The following is a 21,653-nucleotide window of genomic DNA, read 5'->3' on the forward strand; positions in this document are numbered from 1 at the left end:
GGCCTGAGTGGATTGGGTTGGGGGTGGGAGATGCTGCCGACCATAAATTGGATCCAACTTAAAAACAAAGCTTTATGACTTTCTCCACATTATGTTGCTAAAGTAACTAAAGCAACTTAACATAGAGAGTAAGTTAAAAGCACGTGTCCAATAAGGAGACAAGATACTCCAAAGTTTACTTCTGTTTGGCAGAGTGGCAGCTTCAACACAGTTCTAATTTATACCTACATGGTAAGATGCTCAGCAGGTTTGATGGCCCAGCTTAAACCAAAGGGGAAAAAATCAACATGCTGAAATTTCTCTATAAATATTACATGACAGAAGGACAAAAGCACAGAGATGTTATTTAAAAGTCACAGCTTTAGAACTGCAGTCTGGCTGTGCTAGGAATCACTGAAAAGATAATGATGATTTAAATCTCTCAGGGACATCTTGTGACTTTTTTTCCTCCAGAAGAATTAAGTGTTCAATGGATATTAAGGGCAGAACAAGAAAATCATAACCCCCTACTCCCACCCCATACCCTGTATTGTAGAATTTGTACCTGTATTGTACAAAGTTTTAGGTATATAGTATTAATAAAATGAAATGACTGGGGTTCCTGTCTGCTCCCAGCATGTTCCCACTCCAATAAAATATTCTCTGACCATTTGTAACATACAGGATAACTTGACTTTTTTAAAATTCCAAATCTGATAAGACATCTTATTTCTACATAATATTACTTTTAGTGTATGTTCAAATGAATGAGTAAGTTAAATGTATCTGAATTTTTGGACCAGTCATCAACAAAAATCAGAGCAACTTTTAGCTTCACCTATTATATGTGTATCTACGGCAAGAACAAAACCCTCCACATTCCTAGGTACCCAAAACCTTCTCTCCTCCACTGAGGCGAGCAATCCATCTCAAAGGAAACGTCCTGCCACCTGTGGCATTAGCTTTACCTTGACTAGAAAAAACAAAACAAAACAACCAAAACAACAACTCTTCTTTTTTTTTTTTACTCTTCAGTCAAAGATGAAAATGCTACGAAATGAAAAGGCCAGCCTTGTAGACATAACAAATGTCAGCAAACCGGTAAAAACAAAATGGCAAAGTTAGTGCCGACCGGCCTCTTTAAAGCAAGCTATGAAATAGGCTAACTTGAGCCTCCCTCTATATAGGACATCTGCTTCAAATAAAGGTCAAATATTTGATCCAGGGAAGCCTCTGAAACACTCTACAAAGAGAATCCAAAGTCCTGATGTCTGCTTGTGTGAAACAGATACACGTTATCAGATCAAAGGTGGGTCCAGCCAGAGAAGGAAGCTCCTGCCCTTCCTCCCTCCTTTCTTTCTTTTCTCTCCACACAATCCATCTCATCCGTCTCCCGGGCTGGGAAACACAATTGTGGCAAGCACACTCATCATGCCCCACAGTGACACCGGCAAGGAAGGGACCAGACAAAGTGATCAATGCCGTTTCCTTTCAGCCTGTCAAACTTTCTAAAAGTGCTGTTGGGGAAACAAAGCTGCGGTGGCTACAAACTTCCCGGCAAAGCAAAAGGAGAGCAGGATCAGAACCGAAAGCACTCACTCTCGGGGCAGACTCCAGTAGCGTTTTTACCTTTGTGTTCGGCGAAGCCTGTTTCCACTCCTCAAATGAGGCAAAGTAAAGTTTGAGAGGACAGTCCAAAAATTGGGGTCAGACATATCCATTTTTCTCTCTCTCTTCAATCCACTGGAGGTTCAAAGCCAAAAAATAAAATAAAATAAAATAAGGGGAGAAAAAAAGAAAAAAACCCCAATTATCTACTCACTCCCTCTAGAGAAAAATGTAATGGGAACTGTGATCTCAAAAGCAACTTGGAGCATGTCTGAGAAGCGTGCGTTGTCCTCGGCTCCTATAATTAATATAGGGCATTTTCTCTAAGGTTCCATAACTTGTTTCTTCCTTGGTCTGCCCTCTCCTGCTCGGGCTCTGCCAGCTAGCTATAAACAGTAATTACGATAGTTTAGCCCTATGTTCTGCTTGAAAATGCTGTCTCTGTGTGTGATTCAGCCCTAGGTACTTTGTCATCTGTTTGGCAGATACCATTCAGGGCTGCTCAGAGGGGGGAAAGAAAACTACTATTTTCAGTCTCCCGTGGCAGGCAGCTGCTTATCACCAAAAAGTCTGCACATCGGAGTCGGAGCGGAGCCCACGGTTTCCTTCGCCTTTCCTATGCCGAAGAGGTGGAAATTTGAAAAGAGACAATTTCTTGCCTTCCCTCTTTTTCTTCCCTTTTAGGGGCAAGATACTTAAAAAAAAAAAACACAGCTACTCTTTTAGATCCAGGACTGAAGCCAGGTACCATTCCTCCTGGCCCTTCTGCCTAGGGCCAATAAGGATGGCAGGAGGCGCTTGTGTGCGAGCAGAGGGAGCACAGACTCCTCTCCTTCATGTCCTTAGACGGTGTTCGCATAAGCAAGCCACTCAGCTCGCAAGCTGGTGAAGCAAACATCTTGGTAGCAGGGACTTCTGGGAAAGAGCTCGTCCCAGCGGGGGAGCCTCGTGGCATGCTGCACAGGCATGGTCCTCCTCCTTCCACTCCCCACGCCGCGGCAAGGGATGGATCGTCCTCCCCCTCCAAAAGAGGGGAGGGGGATTTTCACATTATTTCACCTGCAAAGGCAACTGTGATTCATTCAGGAATGAAAAGGGATATGTCACAAGCATCCGGGGTGGCTCACAAGCACGACCCCCGGCATGAAATCGGTGATGGGTCTTTACTCACTGAGAAGATGACTTTTCAGTGGAAAACCAGGCAAATACGGTACCTCACCTTTCCTGCCTGAATCTTAAAACTTTTTGTAAGCAGAACTTGAGTTTTCCTTCATACCAGTGTGATTACACAGTGTATAATTGGGAGTCTGCCATAAACTAGGTCGAGCTTTATGAAAAGCAACAAGCCGTCTACCTAAAGCAAAATCAAAAGATAGGAAGAGTGGGGTTATCCGCAGGTATTTTTTAAACATTTTTTTTCAAATTAGAAAGGAAAGTACCATGAAGTAGAATTTAAGTATTTTGTTGAATTTTAGAAATGTTAAAAAAAAATCACCACCTTGAATATTATAAAAATAAGGGGGTAGATTCATGAATGTTCAAACTGAAAAGGACCTTACTTATCCACCTTTGGTCAATTCATTTAATCTCTTGGGCCTCAGTTTCCTCATCTGAAAAATTAGAGTTGAATTAAATGTCAACTGAGGTCTTGTCCAACTCTGTATCTATGATGCTATGAATCATCTAGTCCTGTCCCAACATTTTGAAACATGAGGAAACTAAGGTTCAGGGGAGTAAGTGTCTTGCCCAAGGTCATGTGGGTAATTATTTGTAGAAGTAGAATGACAACTCAAGTTGCCCAACTCAGTTACTCCTTCCAGTATCCATGGGATAGAGGAGATGTTGCCTGTCAGCAGTTCCCATGAAAAAGATCTTCAGGATTCTGGGGATTGCAATTCATTATAAATAAATAGTGTCACATGCAAATCAAAATGTTAATGTTATCTTAGACTATGCAATATTCAGAATGAGGAAGTAAATTATTCTACGGATTCCCCTCTGACTACTCCAGAAAATGATAATCATTTCCGAGAATTAGTTTTTAGGGAAAAAAAATGGAAAAATGTGTAGAGAAGAGGCAGAGTAGGATAGAGAAAACAGAGAATATATAATAGGAAGAACTAGGGAACCTGTGGTGGAAGCTCCCTTTACAGGTGCAGATCGCAATATGTTCATAACTTATAACGGAGGAAAGATTTAGAAAGGACATTGTCAAACATCTGAAGGGATTTCATATAGCTAAGGGATTGGACTTATTTTGCTTTGTCCCAGAGGGTTAACAAATGGATTAATTTCCCCAAGAGTTGATTATCCAAAAGTAGGATAGGCTGCCTCAGAATCCTGATAGCAGATAGTCCACCTCTCATTTCAATGAGGTTAAACTGCTTATTGAGGATTACAAAAAAGATCAGTAGATATAGATTGGTCTAGAAAGTTTCTAGTCTTCCATCTCTCAGGATTCTGTTTATTTCTGTAATTATATGTGTGAATAATATTCATTCAGATGGCAATGTAGATAGCACATCAAGAATTTGCGATTTTGTCAGTGTGAGAATTCCCAGAATGGTAACTCCTTTCACTGATGCAGACCACAATCTGAAATTTATCTTCCAAGACAACTGCCTGAGGCTCAGAAAGGTTAAAATTATTTGTTCTTAGTTATAGAGCTGGTAAATGTCAGATACAGAATTTGAACAAGGATCTTCCTGAGTCTAAGCCTTCTCAGCATTATACCTCATGACCTCTACAGTTAATGTGAGTATAAAAGCAACTTAACCTTAATATTTTAGGAGTTACAAAGCAATCTGCGTGTTTTTTCTCATTTGACAGTAAATGTACATCATGTAGAAAAACTGCATCAGAGATAAAATTTATCAACTCCTCTCTCCTTGGTGTATTGTCCACTGAGAAAAAACTCCATTAGTCTACTCTATCTGGTCAGCTCCAGACTGTGACCAGAACAAGAGACCAAGCTCCACAATTCTATCCAGATATCCATCATCACTATCCGACCATCCATCCTGTTGTCTTTGGCTTAGATTTCTTCCATCTCTTACTCTAAGGATACTAGTCAAATGAATACCAGTGTGCCTGGAAAGGGAATGTCAACCAACTTCCCTATGTATCACCTTACTATCCCTGGAATTTCCAGACACTCTCATATCTCATAAATGGTCATGACCATTAGAATAAAAAGTCCTTTGAAGAAAGGGCTTGCATTTGAATCACAGTTTATTTTGAAACAGGTACAAATAAATGCTTTTTCATTCATTCAATCTATTGTCATATATTATTTAGAAAATAATGGCATGCAGATGACTCATGAAACCTCTAAAGACAATAACAGTTGTATAATGCTATTGATATAAAGAGATAAGATACAGGGACTACTTTAAAATTAGCAAATGGAACTTCAAATGTTGGCTTACTCACCTCTAGAAAGAATACTGGGAACAAATTCACTCCCAGAACTTTGAACACCATTTTATGAGAAGGGAAGTGTAGGGTAGGGAAAGGGTGCTATGATGCTTTGGGGAGCTCTTTGATCTTAAATTTTAATCACCTTGGTGAGAGTAGGCATAATTATAACAACAAATATACTTGATGAACACTTTATAGTTTCCAAAGTGCTTTCACACAGACTATCTACTTTGATTCTCACTACAGAGAAGGTATAATACTTACCAATGAGGAAAGCTGGAAAATGAATTACGCATGCTATCACACCATCAGTGGTAAGGTCATAACTAGAATTTCAAATTCTTAAAGTTGTTTTAGATAAAAGTTAAATAAACTATTGGGTCTCATCTTATAAGGCATCTCTAAAGTAATCAGAAATAACAGTTTGGGTCTTCCTAAATTTTGACATAGCTTAGAGACTCATCATATTTATAACTGACTGGACTTCTTGACTTTCAGGGCGCTATGCTATAGTTGTCTTCTCTATCATCATTTCAGTTGAGTCCAACTCTTTGTGACCCCATTTTTTTCTCCAGTTTATTTAACAGATGAAGAAATCAAGACAAAGATAATTTAGACTTGCCCAGGGTCACACAGCTAGTAAATATTTGAGACTGGATGTCAATTCAAGATGAGTCTTCCTAAATCAAAGTCCAGTGTTCTAATCATTGCACCACCTATCAGTTTATATGATTAGATGGGTATTATTTCTTGTTTTCCACAGATACAAAGATTAAAAAAAATTGACAATAATGTCTCTCAAAGGACTTATCATCTAGAGTGTGTGGCAACAGCATGTAGATTATAATGGGCCACAATGTGACAGGACTGAAAATGCTCTAACAAACCTTAAAGAAAGAATGATTTCTTCTAATTTGGAACTATCAGGAGAAAAACTTCGTGGAAAGTGAATGTGAGTAATGATTTTCTTATATAGTGATGGACTTATGAAAATTTTTGGAATTAGAAAAGGCAAGATAAAATAGGAGACCAGCATGGGTAAAATGAAAGTAGGTTTCATGGCAGATTGAGTAGAGCCTTGAATGCCAGGCTAAAGAGGTTTTCTTTTATCTTCTAGGCTATAGACAGTCACTGAAGACTTTGGGGTCAGGGAGCATCTGGCAGGATCATGTTAATGTCCTCTCCTAATTTAACATTCCCCTAAAGCTAGGTTTAGAATTGAATTTCTCAGTGTGCCATGGAAGTGACCTTTCCATGTTCTTGATATCAGAGGAACACAAGCCCTGGCCAGACTTCCAGTCCTGGTTACATGATAGGCTATTTATCTGCAGCTAAGAATCAACTCAGCTAAGTTCAGAAAAGGTCATCACCCAAAAGCTGGCCACCAGGTCAGGAATTATTTTGGACACTAATAGAAATACGGGTTCCAAAATCAAAATCCATGCCTTCTCCATGTATACAGTAAGAATATGCATAATAACTCTCATATTCAAAATTTACTTTATTATTTGAAAGGTGTTAAAACTATGTATTTATAATTACACAAAATCTATTACTTATGTGATTTAGGGCAGGGAATGAATTTTAGGAAGAATAGAATCCATACCCATTTATTTTATAAAGGGGGAAACTGAGTTCCAGAGAGATGAAATGATTTGCTAAAGATAATACATGTCATAATATAGCCAGGATTTAAATTCATATTTTAAGAATCCAAATATAATATATTTTAAGACATTTTACTGAATACAAAATCCATTAAGACTTTGTTAAATTTTTCACAAATTCTTAAAGTACAAGTAATTAGGTTAAAGAAAAGGAAGACTAAGAAAGAATTATGTTAACCATTCATATAATTAAATATAACCAAATCAAACCTTAGCATGGCATAGTAAATAAAAGGTGAACATGGAATCAGGGACACCTGGTTTCAGGTCTCACTTCTGATACACATTGTCTGTTTGATCCTGGGCAAATCACCCAACTTTTCAGCATTCCAGATCCATTGGTACAGAGTTTTCCCATCTAGACTTCACTTTAAAAATGAAATCACATCAGGATCTGACAGGAAAAAAAACCACTTTATCATTCATTTATATAGCTTAGAAGAATGTTGGGTGTATCAAAAAATTCAGTTTGAGAAAAAAATGTATGACAATCCAGAAAGACAAGTGAGGTAAGAGAGCTATCAACCAAATCAGTAAGAATAGTGAAAGGAGATGATAAATTCACTCAGTAGTTTGTGATAAGAGTGGGAGTAAATCTGAAACATAATTTGCCATCCAACCTGTTTGACTTGCTTTAGGCATCTATAATTCCAAAGGCAACAGCGTTGGTAAATACAAGAATTAAAACTGTCAGATACTCAAAAGTTTTCTACCCAAGAAATAACCATGCTGCCAGAAATCACAGAAGAGATAAGGTGAACTTTGCCAAGGATTCAGTGACAGAAATGTAATAGGTGGGAGTTTCTTATAAATTTTTCTTAAAAATCCTCAAAACTTTACTCAAACACATAAAAGAACCATTCACATTGAACAGTTCCACATTCTGATTCTGCAGGGAAAGATGTGACTTGTGATTCTCTTTCACTTCATCCCAAATGAATTTCCTTGCCATTGTTTCCATGTTAAAAAGAAATGAAGCAGGGGCAGCTAGGTGGCGAAGTGGATAAAGGGCTGGCCCTTGGGTCAGGAGTGCCTGGGTTCAAATCTGATCTCAGACACTTAATAATTACCTAGCTGTGTGGCCTTGGGCAAGCCACTTAACCACATTTGCCTTGCAAAAAAAAAAAAAAGAAATGAAGCCAATATAAATTGAAGAGATTATTCTATCAAAATGCCAAAGAATAAAGGGAAAGTCTAAGGAAGGTTAAGCCAAATACTCCTTCCTTCTTTCCCCACCATGATCAAGATTTGGCATAATTCCTTTCACCTTTTATGACCCTCCCTTCCATCCTGAAATGTTACCCCCAAAGTATATCCTCTACTTTTTTATATATCCATCATTAATTTTTCTTAAATTTCTGGATACTATTATTTCATATATCATTTTATATACCATTATTTCATATATTGTTTTTCAATTACACCAGTGTCAGAACTCAACGTGTGACTCCATTCTCTTCCCCAAATCTCTGGTAAGTCTCAGATGCTTTTGGGATCTCACACAGTTCAGTTTAAGAATAAGGCAGGAGTATCAAGCAACTAGATAAAGCATGGCTTGCATTTTGGAGGATTTCTATAAGAGCTGGTTCACACAAGACTCTCATTAGGTACTCATTACTAAAAGGACCCCAAAGAGTTCTAATGTGGACCTGTTTGATTTCTTCCTATCTTTATATCGATTTCAAAATACTTGATAACTCCAAGAATGAGCAAATTTCTCCAACTGTTCAGACTTATAAATCCATTACAGTTGTAATTTCCCTAAATGAAAGTCTTAGACTTCTTGAAACTATGGTTTGGGGTAGAAGATGCTTTGAATATAGCCTAAAAATAGGTAGTTGGTTAAAAATAGCAATGACAAACACCTGCAGTTGACTTGTAAATGCTCTGGATATCCAAATATTTTGAGAAAACCTATGATTTCAGGGTGGCTAGGTGGTGCAGTGGATAAAGAACTGGCCCTGGAGTCAGGAGTACCTGAGTTCAAATCTGGTCTCAGACACTTAATAATTACCTAGCTGTGTGGCCTCGGGCAAGCCACTTAACCCCATTTGCCTTGCAAAAAACCCTAAAAAACAAAAACGAAAAACAAACAAACCAAACAAAAAGAAAACTTATGATTTCAATGATGTAGGTACATCTTCCACAAACAAGGTGACAACTCCCCCTTGTCTCAGTAGTCTACATGAGTTGCCATGGCCAAAGAAACTAGTTCATACCCTGGCGAACAGTCTTCTGATGAAAGTCTCTGAATTTTGTGTCTTTGTACTTTTCATGTTATAAATCTTCAAGAACTGAAGGTCATTTCTACAGCAAAATGAGATATTAATGATGACTTTAGTAATGAGAAAAGCCCAAGAAGATAAAACAATTATAATTCTGAAATAATAGACAAAGAAATGAAAATGTAGTTAAAGAGTTAGGCTAGAAAATGTGAGAACAATATTAAAACAATTGATCCCCGAGTACATTTATTTCAGTACAATTTGGATTTGTACTAATAAAGAAGGGATTGGAGGAAATACAGAAATAAAAAATTGACTTGAGTTGCTTCAAATACAGGAAAGGTGGCCCTTGTCAAATCTGCAGATGAAGCTGGGAAGGGTGGCTCACAGAATGGATGGCAAAGTCAGGATCCTAAAAGAGCTAAATGAGTTTGAAAGAAAGAACAGTCAAATAAGATCATAGGATATAATGGAATTTAATAGGGATCAACATATAAAAGTTCAATTTGTGGATTCAGAAAACCAATTTCATAAATAAAGGATGGGGAAAGTAGTACTAAAGAAGAGTTTTTCCAAAACCAAAAATAACAAAAAATAAAAGAACCCTACCAAACACTTGGGGCTTTCAGAGGGCTTAAATTTTAATATGGGTTTAACTATCAAGTAGCACTGATAGCCACTATCCTGGTCCTGCTGAACAAGAAGGATCAGATGCTAAGGCAGTTCCAACTTTCCTCAGATGACTGCAAGACTCCACCTTACTCCCACCACCTACCCGCAACAGAAGGGTTAGAGAAGTGATATTCCCTATGGTCCTCAGAATGTAGAAGAGCTTTTATCTCCAACTTGTAGCTCTCTCTGATTATCTCTCTAGATTCACTATCTAAGAGGTATAGATTATTATGGATTTAGCATAATAGAATCAGCTCCAAAGTTCCCTCTCTTTCTTATCATTAATGTATTTCAATAAGCCCTAGTAATACAATTTTGGCATAATAGAGGGGTTCTTAACCTTTTATGTGTGTGGCAAAGACCCCTTCTCAAAATGCTTTTAAAAGAAAATACAACACATAGTATTACAAAGGAAACCAATTATAATGGAATATAGTTATAAATTTTTTTAAATAGTTCGTGGACCCCCAGGAATGGGAATTGACCTCCTCACAGGAAGAACCACAAAAGGAAACAGTTTATTATTGGCACAGGATCACATTAAAGCAATAAAACAACATATCATGTAAGAACTACCATTCAGTTGCGCCCACCCACTCCCCCCAGGCTCCCCATGGCTCCTCCCAATTCTAAGGAGTTCCTAGATTTATATAGGTCACTATAAACCTAGGAATTCTAGGGAAGATACAGCATTGCTTTTCATATTCCATAGTTGCTCCAAGAAAGGGAAATTACAATTCAAAACAGACATGTGATAGGCATCCCCTAGGTATTCATTAGTTGTACATTCAGATCTCTGGACCCAGAATCACTGATATGTGAGACATGGAATTGGGATCTATGTGTGCTCAGTAGATGACCGCCCCAACAAAAAAGGCTATTGATGCCCTCTCATCCTGGTATCTCTATGACTTTACAGATGATTTTGGAAGAAGCATGATCTGGCAACTAATTGGATATGTAAGGTGAAGACTCTAAGGATGTTGAAGCTTATTGACAAGAATGGTGGCGATACTGCTAAAGAAAAGGTCTGATTCATGCTAATCACTACCCAATAAACTCCAGTGGTTTCTTCTTAGATCTAGGAACAAATGTGTAATTTCCTTTTTAGCATTTAAAACTCATCACAAGAAAACTTGTCAGCCTATTACATATTTGGGGGGGGGCTGTTTTACAAGGCAGTAGAATTAAAGGATTTGCTCAAGGTCACACAGCTAGGTTATTATAAAGTGTCTGAGGCTGTATTTGAACTCAGGTCCTCCTGACTCCAGGACCAGTGCTCTATCCACTGTGCCACCTAGCTGCCCCTAGCCTATTACATATTACTTCTAATCATGAACTCAACAGTTCAATCAAACTGGCTTTTCCCCAGTATTCTTCATCCAAAACAAATAATTTCTTTGCTGGTCTAGAAGTAGGAAGACGAGTTTAAATGTGGCCTCAGACACTTACTAGGATACTGTTCATGAGGTTTTCTTGCCAAAAATAGTGGAGTGACTTGCCATTTCTTTCTCCATTGAATTAAAATAGACAGAGTGACTTGCCCAGGGCCACATTTGATTTTGTTTTGTTTTGTTTTGTTTGTTTTTTTGCAAGGCAGTGGGGTTAAGTGACTTGTCTAAGGACACTTCACTAAAGTAATTAAGTGTCTGAGGCCAAATTTAACTCAGGTCCTCCTGACTCCAGGACCAGCACACCTATGCACTGAACCACCTGGCTGCTTATAATCTATAGTTTCCTTGAAAGTTGCCAATTTTGCCAGTGTCAACTTCTATAACAGGTCTTTCTTCATCCTTTCCTTTAGTTGTTAACATCTGGCCACTAGCCCCCCCCCCCTTTTTTATTTATTTTACACACACACACACACACACACACACACACACACACACACACACACACACATTTATTTATTTATTATTCCCCCCCATAGAAAGGGTAGAGACTGTTCAAGTTTTGCCTTGTCTATGTCTAGCAAATAGAATTTGATTAATAACACTTGTTGAATGACTAAGATCTTGCCCCTTGTTTGCATGAATCCCTCTAACATATTCCCTCTCTTGTTGCCTACCAACAGACAAAACTTTCTAATAACTCAAAATAGGGAAAGGGGCAGATGAATAGGGGCAGTCAAGTTAAAGAAGTATAAAATAATCATAGGATCCAGAAATGGGATAATGGATCCTTGTTTGGTATCAGCATCAGGTCCAGGGGTTGGTGGCACATTTAGGAATGGCAAAGATTTTAAAAAAAGTATACAGAAAAGAGTAATCAGAACTGTGAAAGAACTGAAGATTAGGTTTTTCAAGGACTGCTAAAGGATTTGACAGAGAAGAAAAGACTTGGGCACGCCCTCTCAATCCCCTACAAAAATAGGGTTGTCATATAAAAAAGAAATTAATTTCTTTTGGCTTGCCCCCTCCTCCTAATCCCATCACTACCTCAAAATAACATAACAAGGAATCATGAGTAAATGTTGCAGAAGAAGATTTAATCTAATTCAGTATAAGAAAATAAATTCTAAAGATTTCACCTCTAAAATGGGAATGGACAGTCTCAGGTTGTATTCTCTTGTTGGTAGTCTTAAACCAAGGCTGAATTACCATTTATCCACAATGTTTTGTACAGAGATTCTTGACTCAGGCAATAGTTTCTTCTGAAGTCCCTTCCAACTTTTATATTTTATGACTCTATAAAGTTTTTCTGAATAGTTCTGAATACTGATGCCTGGAGAGGAAGAAGGGATACTGCCTCCTAGACTCCAAACAAAAAAAAAAAAAATCCCTAAACGTCATCAATTGGTAATATAAAGAAAAAGACCTCAATCGTGGATTAAATAAAAGTCGTTTTCAATTGAAAAAATAATTTGTTTCTCATTTCTGAGGAATAAAAATTATTATTGCATGTAAAAGTAGGATAAAGACAAGACATTTTACTGCAAAAAATAAGACAGGATTAAAGACAATATCCAGAAGGGGCAAAAAATTCATTTAGAAAAGAAAGTAAATAAAGTAAATAAAAGGGAGCATATAAATATAAAAATAAATATGAGGCAGCATGCAATAATGGATAGAGGATTGATGTAGAAGTCAGGAAAACATAGATTCAACTCTCTCTTTTCCTACATATTGGCCCTGTTATTCTAGTTAAATAACTTAATTGTTTAGTGGAATCCAAGCAATAAAAATAAGAATAATGATAATAATAATATTAACAAACAAAAGCAACAAGATCTAACTTTTATATAACACTTTAAAGTTTACAAAGCACTTTAAAATATTGTCTCACTTCTACAAGATTGCAGGTTATAGAACTTAGACTTTTCTTAGGTAAAGAAAGTTCCCTACATTGATGCAATCATTGATCTTGTCCATGCACACTTTGTGATTCACTGATTACTTTAAAAATTTCCTGAGGAAATATATGAGTTTTAGAGCAATTTCTGTAAAATTAGTAATTCTTAGACTTTCAAGTGGTATAAACATACTGTAAATATCATGGTAAATCCTATAATAAGGATGACAGAATGCAACTGAAGAGGGCCTCAACTCTATTGTGGTTGTTTAAGAGAACAAAGGGCAGGATATAGTCTCATTAGTTCAGGAGAGTGACACATATCCCTAAAATAAGAAAACCTAGCAAAGACAGACATGCTATTTTCTGTGTTTTGGTTTTCTATATTTGGAAGATTCTCTGGGTTTCTGAACTTTCTGTCAGCTGACTTCCCTATATTTAACTCCATGGACATTAGAGTTCTATTTAATACTTTCTGATGTCAGAAATCAATAAAAATAAACAGAAATCAATAAAAATAAATTAATTAATTTTTTTAATTTGATATAAGAAAACAATAAAAATGAGACAGAACACAAATACTCAATTCTATTTTTTTGAGGGAACTGGGTTTAAGTGACTTGCTAATAAATGTCTGAGATTAGATATGAATTCAGATCCTCCTGACCATAGGACTGGTGCTCAATTGTTTTTTTTTTGTTTGTTTGCTTTTACAAGGCAGTGGGGTTAAGTCAAGGTCACACCTAGGTAATTATTAAGTGTCTGAGGTCACATCTGAACTCAGGTCCTCCTGACTCCAGGGCCAGGGCTCTATCCACTGTGCCACCTAGCACCCTTGATGCTCAAACCTAAAGAGGAAATAGAAGACAGGACTTGGAAGTCTGAAAGATCTAAATTCCCCCTCTGACATTTCTCAAGTAAATGTCCTAGACAAGTGGCTTAACTTCTCTTAATTTCTGTTTTCTCATCTATAAAATGGTAAGAATATAATCTCTCATACAGTTATTGTGAAGATTAAATGACATATTACATATAAAATGCTGTGAAAATTTTGAAGTTCTAAATAATTATACTTATATTATCATAGCATAAAAAAGAATGTAGAGATGAATATTTAATTTATTATTAAATTCATATGTTAGGTGTCTATATTTGAACTTTTATTTTTAAAATACTTTCTCATTGTGAATTAGGCAGTGGGGTGGCATGGCAGATTAAAGCTCCTGGGCTAGGAGTCAGGAAGACTCATCTTCCTGAGTTCAAATCTGGCCTCAGGCACTGGCTAGCTATGTGACCCTGGGCAAGTTACTTAACCCTGTTTGTCTCAATTTCCTCATCAGCAAAAAAAAAAAAAAAAAAAGAGTTGAAGAAAATAACTACTCCAATATGTTTGCCAAGAAAACTCCAAAAGGTGCCATGAAGAGATGGAAACAACTGAAAAACAACAGACACAAGCATGTGCCACACACCCACACATACATAAATGTCGAAACTGTCTTTTTTTTATTCTTTTTATATCTCACGGACTCATAATTAATAAATGTTTATTGATAAACAGTAATAAAGGAACTAGACATATATTCAATTATCATTAACATATTGAAAAAAGTCTTTGTTAGCAACAATATGCTTTCAGATAACATCTCCATCCTGAGAACAATCCTATGAGGAAAGGAGGGCAGTTACTCCTGTCACCATTTTACAAAATGGGTCAGTGAAGTTATATTTAGGCAGACAGCTCCAAAGACAGTTCTATAACACAAGATCAAAGTTAATTGATCTGATGTGTATGGGGAAAGAGGGTTCCCAAGATTTTTGCTGGTTGCGTTCCTATAATTGAACAAAGTAATTATATTAGAAGTATAATATAAAAGATCTTTATAAAGGAGCCATATAGGATACATTTATATAGGAGGGACAGTTACTTACCTCCTTCCCTAAGGACCAGAATTTTTATTTCCCTGATGTCAAGGACCATCAAATTCTAAATGCCAAAAATGCCAAATTGATTCCAGAAGCAAACACAAAAGACCAAGTTATAAATCTTAAAAGAAACTTTCCAGAGGCTACATATTTGGTTAAAAGTGTCTTCATTGCTGTAATCTGGCTATTCTCAAGTCTCTGCGAATTTTATAATATTATGAATTGTTTATAAATTTTGGATCGTATACAAGCAGTCTTTCCTAAAACTTGCCTAATATAATTTTCTGTCATATAAGAAGACAATAATATTTAATCGTTACATCAGTTGTAAAAAGGTGATAAAAATTCACTTAACAAATAAAAGAAATATTCTGATCTCCTCTGTGGAGTGTCATAAAAGGATAAAAGTATTTCTGTTTGCTAGGTTACCAATCCTGCCATATCTATGCCCAGTAGATATTTTCAAAGCTGATAGAGTTATGAATACATGCAGTACTTTGTTTCTGGCTGAATATAGATTATATTCCATTATTCATGTAGTAGAACAGTCAATTTGTGAACTTTATACAGTCCTTTTGAATTCTAGGTCATGCCTACTATCTATCTTAGCTGTGGACTAGAAGCAACTGACCTCCCTTGTACATTTTTCATATCTTCAGGAAATACAAAGCGATTTTAAAGATTAAACATATATATTTAAAACTATAAATAAGAAATAACCAGGACGTCAAATTTGCTACCCCAAAATATAGAATTAATTCAAAAAGTTTCTTAGATTAACTTTAGACTTGGATTCTTTATTATCCATTCACCTTCAAGGCTAACTGCTTTCAACTAAACTCTATATACCTCACGGGAAGGAATTCTGACTTTCTGAAACTCTGACATTAATATGATGTGAAATAGCATAAAGAACAGCTCAAATTTCAATCCATGGTGATTTGAACTTTCATGAAATTGTACCTATGAGTATGGACCAACTTAGCACTTAATCCATGTATTGAATAGGTAAGTGATGATGTAACAAATGGAGACAACAGATGGATACACAGTTACTGTGGAAAAAATGGTGGCCTCTATGGACTGGGCATTGGAACTGGAGATGGGAAAATCTAAGTTTGGTCTTTCTAGCTATGTGACCCTGGGCATGTCACTTAGCCTTTGTTGTCTTAGTTTCCTTATCTATAAAATGGAGATAATAACATCAAACTCCCAGGGTGATTGTAAGGATTAAATGAAATAAGATCTGTAACACATGCTTAGTATAGGATACACAAAAAGCAAAACAATAAAAAAGTAAATTGTCCAGATACTATGAAGCAAATTATTGCATTTCCTCCCACAAATTTTAAAAATTATAACAGGTGCCTTTTTCTTTATGAAAATCACAATATATACTTTTTATAGTTATATGGCTCTGTAATTTCTTTTAAAAGGATAATAACAACACTCATACAGACCTACCTCATTTTATTGTACTTCACCTTGTATGTCAAAGTGAAGATGTGTGGCAACCTTGCGTTGGGCAAGTCTGCTGGCACCATTCTTCCAGCAGCACATGCTCACATTCTGGTAATTCTTGTAATATTTCAACCTTTTTCATTTTTATTATATTTGTTCTGATGATCTGTGACCAGTGATTTTTTGATGATTGCTACTGTATTTGTTTTGGGAGTGCCATGAACCATGTCCATCCAAACAGCATACTTAACTGATAAATATTGTATGTGTTCTGACTGCTCCACCCACTGGTCATTCCCTCTTCACAGGCCTCCTTATTTCCCAGACACAATAATATTAAAATTAGGTCAATTAAAAATCCTATAATGGCCTCTAAGTGTCCAAGTGAAAAGAAGAGTCAACCAATGTGGTAAATGCCATTGTCTTATTTTAAGAAACTGACACAGTTACCCCAACTTTCAGAAAAAGCCACCCGGATCAATGAGCAGCTGTGAACATTAAGGCAAGATCATCTATTAGCAAAAAGATTACAACTAGATGAAAGCTCAAGTTGGAGGGAAGCTTTATTTTTATTTTTAGCAATAAAGTATTTTTTATTAAACTTTGTTCATTTTTAAAGACATACTATTACACTAAAGTATTATATAAATGAAATTTTTATATTCACAAAGAAATCAAAAAATTCATGTGACTTGCTCATTGTGATATTTGCTTTATTGAGGTAGTTTAGAAATAAACTTGTAATAATTCTAAGAAATACCTGTATGGCAAAGTACTATACATATTTATTTCACATTGTTTTTAATTATGTTTTTATATTTGAAGAAACTGAGGTTAAGAATGCTAAGGGTAGAGGATCACCCAACTTTGTTGTTTTTTAAGTTTTTTTAAGTCATGACCCTATTTAGAATTTTCTTGGCAAAGATACTGGAGTGATTTGTCATTTCCTTCTCTAGTTCATTTGATAGATGAGGAAACTGAGGAAAACAAGTTAAATGACTTGCCCAGTTTTAACAAGCTAGAAAGTTTCTGAGGTGAGATTTAAGTTCAGAAAGCTGAGTCCTTCTGACCATGGACCAGGCATTCCATCCACTGTGCCACCTAGCCGCCCATCACACAATTAAATATTATTTAAAGTGAGATTCGACTATAAATAACTCCAACAAAGTTCAACACTATCGATGGCTCCATGTTGCCTTTCATTGGCTACTTGTTGCAATGGCAAGGAACTCATCCTATAAGACTCTTATAACCTCTGCCTTGACATCTTCAAGATCTTGATATATTGGGTAAGTTAACAGTAAAGCATGTGTTGTGTATTGGTTCTGCTTGATTCCGGTCATATACCTGACCCACCTTGTTTTCCAGTCGTAGTTCACTAAGGACATCCGCTTCACTGCTTCTCTTGCACAATTTGTTATTGGCAATGTAGTTGGGGTGACTCATGTCCACCATGCACGTCTCCATTGCCCTTTAGGTGACCTTAACTTAATTCTTCAGAGAATGTGATCTTCTCTAAACTATAGTCATATAGCGTCACCAGAATAATACTGCTGTTAAAAAACCTTTTGGTTCAAGAACAGGTCAATGCTGTTGTCTGGAATATGAAATGGAAGTAGGTGGACAATCCATAGGGCTTATCCATATTTTTATATATTTTGGACAAACAGTGTCTATGGATAATAAGTTAGGCCCAGATTTAAGTGGGAGGGAAGTGAGAATACTGTATTATTTTTGGGTCACGAATAAAGAGGAAAGACTAAGGAACATCACTACTTATGGGGGATTCTTTTTCCATTCGGATTTTGAGCTCTATGATATTGAAAATGCATAAAGTAAGCATACATCTCTATATTTTATGTCTTGTTATTAATATTAAAGAATTATTTCTATTTCTGTTATTAAATATTTTAAAGAATTCTTATGACATGCATCCATTGTCAATAAGTCATTGAGGTGGAATTTTGACCTAAAAAAATGCTTTTTAAAAAATTGCCAACATAATAAACTCAGTTGGATCTTATATCCTTTTCCAATGAACTATTTGTCTGTAGAGAAGTTTGGTGCAGAATATCATTTATAAAAGCCTTCATAGTCCCTTCTACATAATTATTAAGGATGCACTTTCCTTTTATTTTAGATTTTTACAAGGCATTAGGGTTAAGTGAATTGCCCAAGGTCACACAGGTAGGTAATTATTAAGTGTCTGAGGATGGATTTGAACTCAGGTCCTCCTGACTTAGGGCTGGTGCTCTATTCACTGCACCACCTAGCTGCCCTGCACTTTAATTCTCAAATGTCCTTAGGGCAATTTTGTTTTCTTGAGTTTCTTACAATGTTTTTTATATATTAGGCTTTAATTCCACTGTTTATTTTGATTTTTCCTAGGTAATTTTGCTCATAAAATAAACCTCTCACCCTCTTCTCAAATAATTTTTCAAATGCATTTATATTATAAACTATATTGTCTCTGCCTTCCATATCATCCTACTTGTCAAGGAATTTGTTCTGTTCTAAAGGAAGCAATATCAAAGCTTTTTCCCCCCTTCTGTTTCCTCATTGTTGCTATTTACTTATACTTGTTAAATGTCCTTAGGAAATGATAACCGTTTATGTCTATCCTAGTTCTCTTATCCATTTTCCATTTTTTTCCCACAATGTCAATAGGAAGTTTAAATTAATTGAGGCTGGAACTCCCTTAATTAGGCATTTTAACTTCCTTCTAATTTGAAGTTAATTCTAATTTTTGTTATTCTAACAAATTGATAACTAAATAGGGATAATATAGAGGCAACTTCCACATTGATAACTACTACTTTTCCATTTAAACTATAATTTCCACCACAGTTTTTGCCATCTTCTCCAGAGGCCACCACTGAATGGAGTAGGAATACTGAAATATATGATATTTTAATTATAAGGTTCTTATTGAATTTTTCTATAATCTGGTGCCTTCTTCACTTTTTAATCTTCTTACACTTGACTCCAGTCATATACACTGTGGTTCAGGTTTTCATGATGTTCTAAATACACAACATTCCATCTCCAAAGACCATCATAAAGACATTGAATCCTGAGAATACTTCCTCTCCTCACCTACTACACTTGGATGCCTTGGTTCCTTTACACACCTTTTTCAACAGGAAGCCCTTCTCAGTCCTCTTTCCCTCTCATAGTCTCTTCCATCTGAGTACCTCCCATTGATACTATAATTTTTTATATATATATATATATATATACACACACACACATATATATATGTCTATATATACACAAATATGTATAAAGACATACAAATATATGTATATACATATATATCTTATATGTGTATATCTATACGCATGTGACTATTTGAAGATATTTATATACAATATATCTTATATGTGCACAGTTATTTGAATGCTAACTACCTTATTGTATTGAGCTCTTTGAGGACAGAGGTCATGCTTTTGTCCATACATTATATTCTTGCTCTTAAAATAAATTCTGACAAAAGGTCCTTACTGATCAAACCTATGGAAAAGATGCTTGCACATTAAGCAGAAATTATCTACAGAGCAATCTTTTAAAATATTTAAAAGGTGAGTATTTCAGGAATGACTTATGATCATTAATAACACTGCAATTTTTTAGGGCAAATCCAGCCTTCACTCCTCCTATTCGTTCCTGGTCCCAGGTCCCTAACTATAGTATCTGTCCAGCAAATATGTACTTAAGGTCTAGCTCCAGAGGGTGCATCCAATTACACTACATAATGGACAATAATATCTTTCATCCATTTGACTTTTCCAGTCTGGACTGAATACTTGAATGATATCATTTTTAAAGTTCTGTATTGTCTCAAATTCTCAAATTTTCACAATATAAACTCTCTTCAATATGGTTTCTGGAAGGACATCCCCTCTAAACCTGATCAACTCCTTTGGTGACTAGCCACCATCAAGTCATAAAAATCTGAAAGCCGACAAATGATCTTTGAAGGTGTCTCATTTGAGTACTTCCATTTCACAGATAAGGAAACTGAGGCAGAGATTAGTTGACTTGCCAAGAGTCCTACTGCTAAAGTGACTGAAGCTGTTTTGAATCCAAGTCATCCTGACACCAAAGCCAGGTTCTCTCCACTGCCCCACCTCATGATCTCATAGAAAACACCTAGCAAAAGTAAAGTCCTTACAAAAGTGACTGAATCACAGTGAGGTTTTAAATTTTTGTAAATTTCAGGACAAACATTTTAAATGCTTATATAAATGCCATACAAGTAGACCAAGTATTCTCATAATTAATATTTTTGTTGATTTTGGAGTAGGTTTTTAATTTTTCTGTAACACAAATATAGCTAACAGAGTAAAATTATTTCCCAGCTAAAGTGTTGAAAACAGGATGTCCATGGTTCAGGCATGTCTACTCAGACTCTTGACTGTAAAATAAAGGGCTTCAACTAAATGATTTCTGATCTCGTTCTAGTATTTGACAGACCCACCTTTTCCCAGTCAACCCAAGCCCAGCCAAGAATATTACTACTGCAGCCTCCATAAAGCCAGATAAAGGCTAGGAAGGGCAATGAGAGCATTCTAAATTGGCTACCTGCTGGCCACAGCTTTGAAGCCTGGTTCACTTTGATTCTCCAGACATCCCAAACTGCCAAGATAAAGGCTCCTGTCCCATTTGTGAGAAGTCAGGAAGAAGAAAGGACCCAGTCAGTAACAACCTGGTAAAAGCTCGGAGAGAATTTTGTAGATGTCACTCATGACAAGGAGATGAATGGTAAATGAGATAGCCCTTTAGGATAAATAATCACCAAATGATAAATTATATGCCAAAAATACTGAAAAAAATATATGCCAATGACACATTGTGAAAGAGTCCAGGGACTAAACATGATTAGGTTAGGCACTATACAAATGACCAATGGAAAGTGAAAAATAGGGTAATGCTCTAACTCGGCTATGACATTTCCAGGTAACATTAAATGGACAGTAGTAACAAGAGTCACAATGTACTTTATCATTAGATTATATTCTAACGTAGATCCTAAAACATTAAGAACTGACATATAGCATCAGGGAAGGTATCAAAGTGACCCAGCAGATGTTTGTCTTTGAAAGGGAATGTGTGAGAAAAGCTGTAAAAGCTAAATTCTTTCTAGAAGTCTCCTTGGTCCCCTAGTGGTACATGATCTTGACCATGCATTCCCCATGTACAGAAGTCTTTCCTGAGTTACTTTTTCCTGTGGGCAATCATGTCAAAGTCTGTTTTGGAGAGTTTTTGTTGGGGGGGGAGGGGTTGCAAGGCAATAGGGTTAAATGACTTGCCCAAGGTCACACAGGTAATTTTTAAGTGTCTAAGGCAGGATTCAAACACAGAACTAGGTCAGTGTCAATAAACTTGAAGCCTGCTCTCAATAAAG

At 36.2% G+C, this 21,653-nt stretch overlaps 1 protein-coding gene across 21 annotated transcripts in view; it reads right to left on the reverse strand.

Moving 5' to 3' along the window:
- MAST4 (microtubule associated serine/threonine kinase family member 4) overlaps nucleotides 1-21,653 on the reverse strand; it is an 880,607-nt gene that overhangs the window by 199,674 nt on the left and 659,280 nt on the right. Inside the window, exon 1 of one of the 21 annotated variants that reach the window (XM_074200319.1) lies at nucleotides 1,609-11,407. The exons of 19 other annotated variants lie outside the window; for them this stretch is intronic. In XM_074200319.1, the coding sequence (XP_074056420.1) occupies nucleotides 1,609-1,700 (92 nt within the window). In that variant the 5' untranslated portion in view covers nucleotides 1,701-11,407. Of the gene's footprint in view, nucleotides 1-1,608; nucleotides 11,408-21,653 lie in introns of those variants that run through there. One more of the 21 variants, XM_074200324.1, reaches the window with a different exon arrangement.

Source organism: Macrotis lagotis, chromosome X (genome assembly GCF_037893015.1).
Source record: "Macrotis lagotis isolate mMagLag1 chromosome X, bilby.v1.9.chrom.fasta, whole genome shotgun sequence".
Lineage (NCBI taxonomy): Eukaryota > Metazoa > Chordata > Mammalia > Peramelemorphia > Peramelidae > Macrotis > Macrotis lagotis.